The 14,537-nt window shown below is 36.4% G+C and overlaps 1 protein-coding gene across 24 annotated transcripts in view; it reads left to right on the forward strand.

Annotated features, from left to right (window-relative positions):
• Nucleotides 1-14,537, forward strand: part of MYCBP2 (MYC binding protein 2) — a 201,492-nt gene that overhangs the window by 179,276 nt on the left and 7,679 nt on the right. For all 24 annotated transcript variants that reach the window (XM_075045994.1, XM_075045995.1, XM_075045997.1 and 21 more), the window contains 7 exons: nt 1,096-1,362; nt 4,213-4,496; nt 4,804-4,900; nt 7,938-8,057; nt 9,820-9,921; nt 11,592-11,720; nt 14,192-14,324. In XM_075045994.1, the coding sequence (XP_074902095.1) occupies nt 1,096-1,362; nt 4,213-4,496; nt 4,804-4,900; nt 7,938-8,057; nt 9,820-9,921; nt 11,592-11,720; nt 14,192-14,324 (1,132 nt within the window). The remainder of the gene's footprint in view (nt 1-1,095; nt 1,363-4,212; nt 4,497-4,803; nt 4,901-7,937; nt 8,058-9,819; nt 9,922-11,591; nt 11,721-14,191; nt 14,325-14,537) is intronic.

Genomic DNA, 14,537 nt, shown 5'->3' on the forward strand with positions numbered 1-14,537 from the left:
AATATGTGTGTGCATTTTATATGAAAAATCTGCATTGACACTGAAAAAATCCATTTTAGTAGAATAAAAAACTATATCCTATTAGAGTCAATTTAAAAAGAAAAGTTTTAGAATTGAGTTGTAAATGGTACTTATTCATGTTTGCTGATAATATTAGCACAATAGTAGACTCTCTCAAATTTCTAGGAGAGGTTCAGTGACAGAGCTTAGATTCTTAGTTTTGCACATTTTTTCTCACCTTTTCTGTCATCAAGAAGTATTTAGGTTTAATAAAATTTAATCCTTAAAAGGTAATCAGTGTATATTCTTAAATTACTCTTTCCTGCAATCAAGGAAAGTTTGGGTCTGTGGTTTTCTTACTTATCTTTGTTTTTCTTAACATAATGCAGTAGTCGGAGTATGTTTTTTCTTTTCCTTTTGGATACTTACTTTTTTAAATACACCAACTAAAGCCTCTATTACACCTATTACAAGACAAACATTGCCGTAAAGATTTTCACAGTAATACAAGAGCTATTAGATTCATTTGGAAGTTTGTCAGATTAGTAAGTCACGCAGAATCTACTTTTTTGTCACCCATCTTAGCAAACTTTAAAATCTCTTAAATATGCTTTTTAACATGCTATTGGTAAAATGAAAACATGGTTTCTAAAATTTTTTAAGCTTCTCGAATAGTAAACTAAATGAGACTAAGTCTTTAAGTCCTTTTCTTTTGTGGGTGTTAAGTAAATGTATTTCTTTGGGGCTTTTTGTGTGTGTGTTTTTTAATCTGAATTCTGTGTAAAAAGCAAATTAAAAGGCAGGAACTACAATTAAAAAAAGATGTATTTCAATGAAGTTTTCCAGAATGAAGCTGAGCAAATTCAGTATTAAATCTAAATCTTAATTCTAAATAATTTTATCCGATCTTTACTATAAATTTAACCCTAAATTTTATTCTTCATTTGAATTTATGTTGACAAGTAATTTAAGCACAGGCCAAATTTCACAGGCTTGCCATTTTAGTCATAGCTGTGAAGGTACATAAACCACAATCTCTTTCACTTTCTAAAAGTTTTTAAGAGTTACTATGTATTTTGGCTCCTGTTTCGATAGGTATGTGCTCATATAGTCCAGGCCATACGAATGGAAGCAACGCGTGTGCGTGAAGAATGGGAGCATGCCATCTCTAGCAAAGAGAACGCCAACTCGCAGCCTAATGATGAAGATGCTTCTTCTGACGCTTATTGTTTTGAGCTGCTATCAATGGTTCTGGCATTGAGCGGTTCCAATGTAGGCCGGCAGTATCTGGCTCAGCAGCTGACTCTGCTTCAGGATCTCTTCTCATTACTACACACTGCTTCTCCCAGGGTGCAGAGACAGGTGAGTGCTAACTGTGCCTTATCTTGATTTTCCCAGAAAAAAGTCTTTAGAATCCTATAATTGTGTCCATGATAGTATAATATGTATTTGAACTTCTTATTTGGTGAAATGTAATTTTGTGTTTTCACTTCAAAAAATGTTTTTCCAATCATACTCAGATCATCCCTATATTCTACATAGGGAATAACTGTAAATAAAGCAACTCATTTTGTTACTGCAGTGATGAGGAGAGGGCAAATAGAAATTTATGAACATTTAAAAACAAATTACAGAATCTCTTTTTGGAATTTAAGTATGAGGTTTAGGGTTTTTTTCCTGGTTTTTGAATGGGGTTAAAGTGATAAAGATTTATGTGTTTCATATATAAATACATATATACTCCAGCACCACCACAATTTGACTCTATAAAACTTTTTGTAGGAGGCACAGTGTTGAAGACAATGAAGGTTACAGTTATGAAATTAAAACAAACTCGCTTTTGAGTAAGTTTGTAATGCTTTGTCTCCAAGAAGTAGAACTGAGGTGTAGGAACCCAAAATTGCTTAATTAACACTTATGTCGTCATGAACCCAAATCAGCAAACTATTCTGAAATACCTTTGAGTAATATCACTCTTCACCTTTCTTGTCCTTATTCTGAAGGATTTGGAATAGAGCAGGATAAAGTGCTTTCTCAAACCATATATCAAAGGGGCATACGTTTTGTTTGGCAGGGGTTGTTGCTGAAATGAAGTAGGATGCAGAAGAGCAATTAATCATTTTGTGTGCCCTAATGGGGGTCTTTTATGTAAACACACGGCCTTCATTTTTGGAGCGATGTTGCGAAGGATTCTTCAGTGAATCTGAACTTCACAGTATTCAATGAATCTTACTTCACAGTAGCCCAGTTGTTCATGTTTTCTACAGATTCATTCATGTCCTGTCATGTATGTTCAGTTTGTCAGGTATTTCCTTTCTGTTGCAATGACTAAGAAATCTCTTTTTTAAGATGAAAGTTCAGATTCTGAAGTTGGCACTGCCTTGTGACTGGTAGTACTTAAATTTAGACCAGTGTTATGTATTACATTCCAAAAAGGAGACTTCTTAAAGTTCATGTATTGCATTTATCTACTTTATTTATAAAGGACATCATCATCCAGAATTATTATATATAATCGCAAGAACAAGAGGTGCTTCTTTTAAATATTAAAGCTGTTCATTTCCCATTTCTCAAATGTATGAACTTTAAAAGCTGGTTCATTTATTTGTTGCAAATAACTGCTTTTTATACAGAATTCTTATGGTTTTAGATGTGGAAGGAAGCTAGTGAAGTGACTACTTATTTTTTAGTAAGATCTTGTGCCACTTCATTGTGGGGAAAGGCTCTGAGAGCGCTACACGGTTACCCCTGTCTATATGCGCTGCATATACTCCAAATGTTGGTAAATATTTGCATGATTTGAGGAGACCATTGTTAATTTTTGCCCTTTTAACATCATATTTGACCTTGAGGCACAGTGGCAGCTAGAATTATGATATATCTAATGACTGTCTTGCTCAAGCAGCATAACAGATGAAGCAGAGGCTTCATTGGTTGAGATTAGACTTTGAATGAGTAGAGCACGGTTGAAATGTCTGTCAAATGGACAGGACCTAAAATTCCAGTATTGTTTGGGTATTTCATATTATGCATATGTAATGCCCATATAGCCCATATAGGTAAGATGAAAGGTTTTTAATTAGCAGCATCTGTTACTGATCTGGCATGAGTCCTTAGCATCTTTGTCTTACACTCAGGCTATGAGTTTAGTAGTATGGAACTAGACAATTCCTTTCTACTCTTGGTATCCTCAGGTAGACCTCTAATACCTGTTTCTGAACTTGAATGTTGTCTGAGTATATGTGTATTTATTTGCACATGATATAAATATATAGACATATAAAATATTTGCTTTTGTACAGTTAATGCACTAGCTTGTTGTTGCTAGCTGGTATCCCTTCTCTAGGTGAATTTTTAGTTCCTGTTTCAGAAGTTATGTCTCATACTCTTTACTTTTCCGATTTTCTGAACTGTTACAATGTCACATCTCAACTTGCCTGGGGGCAGATATTGCCCCACTTAGTAATTCTGATATATTGCAGATATGCAAAATACTGTTTTTTCTCCTTAAAATGTAAACAGTTTTTCAAGAAAACATTGAAGGCTTGAGAAATTAGATATGAAATGTTAACTCCTTAAGCTTTCATACATCCTGATTTGGACCAAACTTTGCATGATATAACCAATTTCAACCCCAGTTCCACCAGCTGGTAAGGTTGAAGCATGTTATTTCAAGACAGCTTCTGTTAGATCCAGAGCAATTGGCACAGATTTCCTTTTCAAAAAATTCCAGTTAGTATATCACAAGGAAAATTAAAGGAGGGGGAAAAGAGTGTCATGATTCTCAGTACCTCAGGGCAAGTACTCTGTTTTCAGAAGTCTAAAGTGACATCTAAAGATTATATCTAAATATTATATGCAAAGTGGGTAACATGACTGTAAAGTGCAAGCAAAGCAGAGTTGTACAAACACCCGTATCACTGTTATCATAAGTCCAGTACCAAGCATATTTTTATTATTATATGAAGACTAAGTATTGTTTGAGTAAGATTGGTTCCGGACTCTTTGGCCTTGTCTCGCTGGGCATATTAATAAACCCTTCAAAGAAAGATAGAAATTTTACAGAATTTCTTACAGGTGTGATTTAAGTACAGAAAGTAGGTTCAGTTCTTCGTACTGAAATAACTTGTGAAGAAGAAAGCCTTTATTTGATTTTGCTTGAAAGCTCCAGCTGTCTTGGTAATAATTGTGGTGTTCTGATTTTTTCTCCAGGTAACATCATTACTAAGACGTGTTTTGCCCGAGGTAACCCCTAGTCGCCTGGCTAGTATTATAGGAGTGAAGTCTCTTCCACCAGCAGATATAAGTGATATCATTCACTCAACAGAAAAAGGAGATTGGAATAAACTAGGTATCTTAGACATGTTTTTGGGATGCATTGCCAAAGCTCTCACTGTACAGCTAAAAGCCAAAGGAACTACTATAACAGGGACAGCTGGCACTACTGCAGGCAAAGGAGTTACGACAGTCACACTTCCAATGATCTTCAATTCCAGGTTCGTTTAAAAAAATGTATACAATCTCAAGCTAAAGGCACAAAATAATTACATTCTTTGAAGTCAGTTATGTTGTCTTTTATAATCTTTGTTTTATAAACAGAAAATTGTATGACACTTTGACAGTATGAGTCATGTTATTAGTGAGATTGATTTAGGGGGAAAAAAAAACCAAAAAAACCTAACAAAACAAAACACCACAACCTCCTATGTGCTGAATATGTGCGCTATTCATTTGTGGTGGATTTTGACAAATAGTATCTACTTACTTGGATTAATTTCATGTATTTCCATATGTCCTTTACAGCTACATTCGGCGAGGTGAAAGCCATTGGTGGATGAAGGGTTCAACACCTACGCAGATTTCAGAGATCATTATTAAACTCATTAAAGACATGGCAGCAGTAAGTTTCTATCCTTAAAATGTGTGGAGGATATTAAAATATTTCTGAGGATATTAAAGTATTTCTGATAATGAAGAGTACTGTTTTTTCATTACTTTGTGTTACAGTTAGTGTTGGGTTGAGCTGTTCAATGTAAGTTGGTCTCAAGAAGAAAAAGGTATACTCTTCTATCTAAACAATTCACTGTGCTTAGATTAAGGAGATCCCTTCTCAAAGTTGCTGAAGCTTGATGGGAATTCTCTGCAATTGCTACTGTTGATTCTGACAACAAGATTTCGGAATCTCACAATTCATCTTTAGTTAATAGTTACAATTAAAGTGTGTCTCATCCCTCAGTATTGCTGGTCCATGCATAAAACGATCAATCTAGTCTTTGCTTCAGTTGCTACAGTGACTAGAGGGGAAAGGTCTGTCGTAGGTACCATTGTGATTCCAAGTGATGGATTTTTGTGTCTGCTTACTTTATCAGCATTTTAGGAAATTGCATATAAAAACTAGGACCAAAAAAATAGCAGTTGCAAAGACAAGTAGTTAGAAGATAGTAAATGCAAGGATTAACATGGTGCCCCCTGTATGTATATGTCTATATAGTTTTCTCAGGCATCGTACTTTTTTCAGTGTATGAGATGCAACATATTGGGAATGAATTGGGGAGGGGGACCAGTAATTTGTTCAAGGTTTATTTTTTTAAGGGTTATTGCCAGTATCATTTGTAGCCATTGTTGGTAAATATGTTTTGGGTAAATGGGAAAACATCAGGGAAACAGTGAAGTCTCTTCTGCAGTATTTTAAAATAGTCCTGCTCAAGTCTTTTGAAGCAAACTCTGTGGTCCTTGTTCTATGGGCTGCTGGCTCCCATGATGATGGGAGAGCCTGTCCTTTAATGAACAGCTGATTAAAACTAAGCTGAGCAGAAACCTTTCACCAGGAATATAAGAAAGAGATTAGTAGAAACAGAAAATGGCTGGCTGACTAGAATCAGATGCTTTTATTTTTGTCTAAGCAGCTCCTCTAGCCATTCAAGCCCTTCACCCATGAAACTGTTCCATTTGCTAATATCTGGTTCTCCAAAACCATTGCAGAAGTTTCTAGGAAAGTTCTTAAAGCTCTGGAGTCAGATATGGCAACTTGTATGCATATCCAAAGTATGCTAGGCTCCATCTCCCACATATCTGATAGTTTTCCAATAGTGTTGGCTGTTGGGTATACTGGTGTGTGGGTCTTGAATTCTCTTGTTCAAGCCATTCTACTTGGAAGGAATATGTAACTATTTATTACAAAAAAGAAAGGGATCAAGTCAGTCAGATAAAATGTAGTCCTCTGAGATGTCGATATAAATCCCTCCTTCAGTAGATTCTGAATTGCTTACTTAAAAGTGTAGCAGCCCTTAAGGAACGATTGGGACTGAGTTTAAAGTATTCAGTAGCTAAACAATAAGGACCCTCCTCTCCTCCTTTATGAAGAAGAGATCTGAACTTTATTCCTTTTCATTCTAGGTGAGGGAGACCTGACTGAGGCCAGTCAATGGTGGCAGTAATAACATTTCTTTATTATGTTTTGTAAGGGTCCTCTGTGGCTTAGGCATGCTGAGAACTTGTTTGGGGAGTTGGCCCTGTTACCCAAAAGAGGGTGGAGGAATAGAGGGTGTCGTGGTTTAACCCCAGCCAGCAACTAAGCACCACGCAGCCGCTCGCTCACTCCCCCCCCACCAGTGGGATGGGGGAGAAAATCAGGAAAAGAAGTAAAACTCCTGGGTTGAGATAAGAACGGTTTAATAGGACAGAAAAGAAGAAACTAATAATGATAACGATCACACTAATAAAATGACAATAGCAATAATAAAAGGATTGGAATGTACAAATGATGTGCAGTGCAATTGCTCACCACCTGCCGATCGACACCCAGTTAGTCCCTGAGCGGCGATTCCCCCCGCCCCTACTCCCCCCAGTTTCTATACTAGATATGATGTCCCATGGTATGGAATACCCCATTGGCCAATTTGGGTCAGGTGCCCTCACTCCATCCTGTGCCAACTTCTTGTGTCCCTCCAGCCTTCTCGCTGGCTGGGCTTGAGAAGCTGAAAAATCCTTGACTTTAGTCTAAACACTACTTAGCAACAACTGAGAACATCAGCGTTATCAACATTCTTCGCATACTGAACTCAAAACATAGCACTGTACCAGCTACTAGGAAGACAATTAACTCTACCCCAGCTGAAACCAGGACAGAGTGGTCCTACTTTCAAAACTTTTCTTTGAGGCTTTTTAGAGCTGCTAATTATCAGTAGGGTGACATCAGTCTTAGCAGCCAATTTATAAGTTACAAATGTGATTCCTTTCACTTTTTCAACATTTGCAATGTGTAAGTAACTACACTTGAGTTAGTCACTGTAGTTTCCTTTTTAGAGTCCAGTGAGTCTCAATTACTTCTGTCACCTTTAGCATGAGGTTTAGAAATTTAGAGATTACATTAAGAATTTAAGGATTCAGCAATCTCTGAATCGGAAACTTTAGGGTGTGAGTCAGTGCCATAGGCTCAGAATCTTTAAGGTTGGTTTGGAAAATATGCTATAGTTCTGATGTTTCCTGTGTACTCTTTATTTTTTTCAAATATAGAAACAGTGGAGAGTATTCAGGAAAGCCGTGCTAGGCGAGTGAAGCTGATTTCTTTAGGAACCCACTGTAACCTGTGTGTTGTTCACAGTCACTTACTTGTGCTCCAGCTCTACATCTTTCTTTCTCCAGGCAGGGCTTTAGGAATATGCCCTTTCATTCTTCAGATCACATGCCCTCTACCTATTCTGAGTTAGTTGTTCCAATAGTTGCTGAGAGACTACCTCAGTCACCTATTTGAGAGCTGATTTTTACCAGATCTATCTGATTTGAAAACACCTGATTTGTCAGTCATCCCTGACTTCCTCTTTTTCTATTCTAACCTGAGATCCCAACCTGATGTTGCTTGTAGCACCTCTAATTACAGTTTTAGCTGTTCTTAATATTAATAAAAGCTGTAATAAATTGAGTTTCCTCTTTAACAGGGTCATCTGTCAGAAGCTTGGTCCCGTGTGACAAAGAATGCTATTGCTGAAACCATCATAGCTCTGACCAAAATGGAAGAAGAATACAGATCACCAGTGAGGTGCATTGCAACAACCAGAGTAAGAACTTTACTGAACTTAACATTAGTTCATTGTAAACATGCAGTAGAAGCCCATCCAAGAGTGTTCCTATATTTTAGAAAAAACTTCCTTATACAGGTTGTTTCAGGAAACAGTGCATACAGTATACAGTTTATATTCTCCAAATCTAGCTGTGTGCATAATGGACAGGTATCCTAACTAAGGCAATAACTGTTTGTCCTAATAAGAGTCTTGCTTTCTCTGTCCCAGCAGACTGGGTTTTCCTCTTTGTGGCAGAAATACACCAGTAAAAAATGAATTTTAATTAAATATCTACCTTGGGTACCTCCCAAGTAATGAAGAAAAAGTGTTATGCTTATACATTTGGGGTTTTATCCTTGAGGTAATTCTGCTTTAAGTTTGTGATAATTGCCTTTTACTAAATTTATGAGATCATCTGTGTGGAAAATTGCACAATATGTATCAGCTGTCTTTTTCCAGCTCTCTGCACGATTATTTTAAGTGGTTTGACTTCTAGGTCATCAGCTGCCACATCTCAAGGCTATTATGAAAACACTCAGTAACAAACATTCTCTAGGACAATTAAGCTAAGCTTCACCTGTGTTTTAGTCTCAAAATGAAAAATCATTTGCTGAGCCCTTTATTATTTACCTGGAGTGGGGTTTTTTTCTGTCTTTACTTCTTCCATGACTCTTTTATAGAAACTTGGACTAACTTAACCTTAATAGATTGCTTGAAATACCATGAAAAGCATACTTGTAAATTATGACATTCCTACCATCTTAGGGAGTACAGATTTTGGCTTCTCAAGCATAATTACATGTAAAAGAACAAGTTTGTAATGGTTACAAGCATTTGACACTCATGTTGTTTTCCATCTTAAAAGGCTGTGCCAGTCATCCGTTTCATCCCCTTACTCATATATTCTCTTGCTCTTTGAAAGACATGGTCTCAGAGTACCACCAGCTCCTGCTGTCACTGTGTTAGTTTAATCAGGTCTCAGAGGAGCCCTGAACGTCAGCCTAGCTCTCCTTCTGAATGAACTTAGTTCTGTCATGGAGGTGTGGAGTAGAGTTTTTCAATTAAAGCCATTTTGTTCAAATCAAACCTTTGATCAAAAACTATTGCAAAATGCAGCTGTCAAGTGTGTTTCAGTTTGGGTTGCAGGCCTACCGACAAATTATGCTTATGTAGCTTATCTCTTTAGGATTTCACTGTAGTCAGTGGAGAGGAAGAGAGAAAAGCTTCCTCTGAAGAATAGTTAGTTTAGAACACTTTTCTAGGTAATCTCAAATGCCCCATGCGGCGAGGAGAGAACATAGGGAAACCAATCTCAATGACCTACAAGTTTTGTTGTTTGGGGTTTTTTTTTATTAAGTCTGTGTCCTTGAATTTCTTACCCCGCTAAAGCTTGTAGTGTTTGGGAGTGATATGCAAGTCTGTATTTGCCATTTTTTTCTATAATATACTCCGGTTGATCTTTCTTCACTGTTTCTCTCTTGTGTGCTAACTACTATATTTGTGACCATAAAGTGATACAACTGAAAGAAACGAGGTAGTTACCAAAAGTTCAGTAAGTTTTATTGTGTGCTTGACTTCTTTTGGAAAAGAAAAAACTTGCATTGTATGGGCAGTCTTCAGCTAACGATGATATAGTTAGCAGGTAACAGTGACATTCCTGTCTGCCAAAGTTTATATTTTTAGTATTTGGAATTTTTTTCCTTTTTTTTTTTTTTTTTTTAATTTCTAAAACACTTAATTCTACCTTGCCTTTCAATAGCTATGGCTGGCCTTAGCATCCCTCTGTGTACTTGATCAGGATCATGTTGATAGACTGTCCTCAGGAAGATGGATGGGAAAGGATGGACAACAGAAACAGATGGTGAGACTGAAAATCATATCTTTTTGTGTCTTATTTTGATGTATTCAGTAGTCAAAGAATTTAAAATAAGGAAAGGTAGACTTGGCCTAACCTTTTTCCTCCCTATTGTCCCCAGTGGAGACTGTACTTGTTTGAAGTATTTGTGTTCTAGAAAAGCACTACTCAGAAAACAAAAATTCCAACTTAAAACAATAAGGTAGCAAGTCTACTGGTATTCAGGATGGAGCAAGGCCCTCCCAATACCTGTAGGATGGATTTTTGAGAGTAGATTGACTCAGTTATACAACACCCTCTATCAGAGCTTTTTTCTTTCTATCTGGATCTCTGTCACATAATAAAGTCAATTATTTTGTGTTCCTCAATAAATTCTCCATAATTTAGCTGCTTCTTCCCTATCTTGGTAGAAAGCGATTGCCCCAAAGAGAAAGAAACTCTTTCTAACTGAATTTAGTAAAGCTACCATTTACCCAGAGGATTTACAAATTTAATATGGAATATGATGGATTAATCCAAGTTTCCGTCTATATTTTCAGTAGCACAAAAAGCTTATGATTTTTTAATACGAACCTGGAAAGAGCAAAATAATGAAGCTGGTCTCTTTATAACTTGGTTAGGTGGGTCCCTGTGGGAGGCAAGGGAATATTGTGCCTTCCTGCTAGCAACCGAGGATGCTTAGCACAAAGAAGCCCCCAAGGCAGCTTAGTGTAGGCAGAAAGACAATACAGGAGAGAGTGCTGCAGCAGCAGCAAGGACTAAAACTCTGCTGAGAGAAGGAAGAAGACACAAAAGTTTCTGAGGTGATGAAGAAAGTCAAGGGACTTTGTAGAGCTTTGGAAATGTCAGAAGAGTAGCCAAGACATCATCAAGCAGGGATACAAGCTGCTGAACCCAGCCTGAAATTCCCCAATCCTATTTTATACCAGGATGTTCAGATGTTGAGGTGAACTGTGTGTCCCCCACCAGGACTGCTGTTGAAAGGATTCTGTTCTAAGTTGCATGAGCAATATCATGGAAACCATATGTTCTGGGAGCACAATGGAAACTTGTTCTCAGACATATGCATATGCATAATCAAAGTCAGTCATTGAACTCTATTTGTACAGGTATTTTGAACTGCAAAACAGAACCGCGTTGAGTTTTTAAAAAATTGTATCAGTAGAGCAACTTAATTTTATGGTGGATTTTGAAGTTTGTTACTTCGACTGTATTCTCTCTGAGTTATATATGACCTACAGCTTCAATTAGATATTTGAGTAAACATATCAAAGTAATTAAGGGTTAATATCGTGCATGTTGACTGACCTGAGTACTGATATCTCTGAACTTTTCTGTTAACATACCCATAACCCGTTGTTACCACATAAATCTTCTCTCAGACTAGTTGAAAAAGATGTCTCAACTATATTGTTGAAAAACGCATTTTTGCTACATCGCGCAAAATATAACATGAAGAATATCAGAAGAACTGATATAGTAAATTGGGGCTTTTTGTGTCCAGGAGTGATTGTTTAGGTACTGATTATTCTAATGATACAATTAATAGTCCAAACAAGCTCTTTATCCCTCTGTATTGATTTGGGGGGGGTGAGTGGTGGAGAATAAAAACAGATGCTGAAAGGAAATGAGGGATTTAATAAAGAGAGAATTATTTCCTTTTTTTTTTTTTTCAGCCAATGTGTGATAACCATGATGATGGTGAGACTGCCGCAATCATTTTATGTAATGTCTGTGGGAATTTGTGTACAGATTGTGACCGATTCCTTCATCTCCATCGGCGAACAAAAACTCATCAGAGACAGGTAGAGTATACATGACATCACTTTGTATGCAGTGCATACATTGTGTGCATTCCCCCAATTAATGTACAAGCAAAAGGCAGTAGCAAGAACCAAATCTGAAAAGGTATTTTCTTTTACGTTTGAGATGGGATAGATAAGTTTCCATTTAATTCTTTTTAGTTGTTTCTAGTTAAATTCTCTTGTCCTTTATCTTTTGAAGAAGACTGGGAAATCATGTAGCTGTCCCTACTTCAAACTCTTAGGCTACATCAGCTTTCTTCTCTCTCGTTCGAACATATTTTTAGGAAAATCTAGGAACTGTATAGACTTTCTTAAGTATACATTGGTTCTTTATTCCTGTTAAATTATATCTCCCTTACTGCCTCTATCATGTAAGTCAGTGCTTGTCAACCCCTTCATTTTTAATGTATATATATTTTTAATATTCAGGAAGGCCACTTGACAGCAAATATTCCTACTGCTTCCTTTATGTCAGTCTTCTCTTGCTTTTCAGTATTCCTCCAGCTCTCACTGTCTCTTTACAGAGAAATATGTTGTCATATCCATAAGCTTGAAAATTTCCTGATTTCTTTTGGTTTTGTTTTTAGGATTGAAGCATCTTTTGTCTTTGACTTAGATGAGTTTTTACAAATTGCTTCTTACTCTGCTAATTAGTGTTCTTTTGTGTTATTCTCTTACCCTCTTCACCTCTAAACCTGAAACTACATTCTCCTCAGAATATTTCTTTTTCTCATTGAAATTAGTGTTGAAGATGGCTTTACTTCTGAAACTACTGAACATTTCCTCTTTCTTGACACTATTTTTCTTTGTGGTTTTTGTGGTCTTTTATTTTCCCCTTTTCCTCTGACTACTTATGTTTGTACAAAGGCTAAAATAATGAACCTCATTAATAAAGTTAATTCAATTGAAATCATTCTCTTTCTCCTAGAGCGCATGAACATTCTCTTTTTAGTTAGGATCAGGAATGGGCTTTTGAAGCAGGTCTCCTTATCTCCTTACCATGCTTTGATTTCTGTTATAGAGCAGCCTTGGATTGCATAAACTGGATTCCTTTCAAGTGAAACTAAAAACAACAAAAAAAGATAGATGCAGGGACACACTGCTAATGGTCATTCAGTGCAAGGGATCAGCTAGTCTAGAGCACGCATCAGGTAAACTTCAGATCACTGGCACTGAGTTTCACTCTACAGGTCTTCTTGGTGCCTCAGCATTTGCAGCACAGACTCAGCCTGGAAGTTCCACGTGGATCTGTTATCTTCTATTTCTTAGCCAGAATCTTTGCAATCCCCTTAGAAATTTTCCTGTTTTGTCATCCTAAGATGATGATTTTACGTGTCTACTCTTCTGTCATGGCACAGCACAGTCTAGTCTCATTTATTTTTCTGATTTCTCCTATATAGCCTGTTCAGATTACAGTTGATAAAAGTAAGTTCTTGTCTCAAAGAAGTCCTCGCATCTCTCCTTTAATCTGTCCAAAATAGCTACTTCTCAGATTTTCCTATTTCCTTCTGAAAGCATGTTTAAACTTATACTCTTTATTTACCACCTTTACCTTTACATCTCTCATGTTAATTCCCTCAAATTTTAAATTCTGTCACATTCCCTGTCTCCAGTTTTTTGTTAGCTCCCTAGTTTTTGTCCAACTTCTGTCATACATACCTCTTTAATGTATTTTCTCTCACTCCAAGAAAGGACAGCATGTAAGTTACTACAACCTGCTTATTCAAATCCTTTGTGAAGCGATTGGGGTTTTTTTCCTGATTCTAATAGGAATTAAAACAAAGGTTAAATTGAGTCTATACATCCATACCCAGGAAAATTCTAACTTTTATTGCATCGCAGGTGAAATGAATGAAAACAGAACTGCCTTCAAAACTTAGGAAAGGAGAAAAAGAAGAGACTGTCCATTAAGCATCTCATGCAGTTTTTTGAATTTTGCAAAATTTTATATTTTCCTTATTGTAGCCAAAAGTATTCACTCTATGTAAAAGTAAAAAATATTAGTATTAAACACTTATATATTATTGTTATTATATAGTACATATTATTAAGACCATAATTATCAATGTTGCTTTGATAAACTACTAGCATGGTTATGTGAAGATATTTCTAATGTTATCTTGTGCTTTTAATATACTGTGGTCTACTGGATGAGTTGAATAGTAGTTATGAAGTCCAAGCCCCATATTTTTTAAATTAGCAAAAAAGTTGTGCAGCTCTCTTCTTAGCCTTGCTGCACTATTGTTTCCCAGACATGTTAGCTCAAGTGTTATTTATATTTACTTTTAAAAGCACCAAGCCTTTACCTATCCATTCTGCAATATGTACAAATTATGGAATGCATAATAAACCAAATAGCTTGCAGTAGACAAACTCTGCAGAATCTATAAAACATCTGATTAACACCCAGAGAGATGGTGACAAAAATAACATAGAGATCCTATTTATTATCTGTTTGGTTAACCTGACAGGTATTCAAAGAAGAAGAAGAAGCTATCAAAGTTGATCTCCATGAGGGTTGTGGTAGGACCAAACTTTTCTGGCTGATGGCATTAGCAGATTCTAAAACTATGAAGGCTATGGTGGAGTTTAGAGAACAGACAGGTAAAACATAACTGGTATTACTTGCTCTTTATCCTGTTTATTTTTACCTTTTACATGAGCATTTGTCAAAAAAAAAACCAAAACAACAAAACAAAACAGTTGAGGTTTTCACCTGCTTTAGGGCAATGCTTTTAACTGTTAATAAAATAGTTCAACTGTGTAAGAACTGCTGTCTTTTTGGTTGTTTTCTGTGATTGTTGTTAGAATATCAGT

The sequence above is a fragment of the Buteo buteo genome, chromosome 14, assembly GCF_964188355.1.
Source record: "Buteo buteo chromosome 14, bButBut1.hap1.1, whole genome shotgun sequence".
In the NCBI taxonomy this organism is placed as follows: domain Eukaryota; kingdom Metazoa; phylum Chordata; class Aves; order Accipitriformes; family Accipitridae; genus Buteo; species Buteo buteo.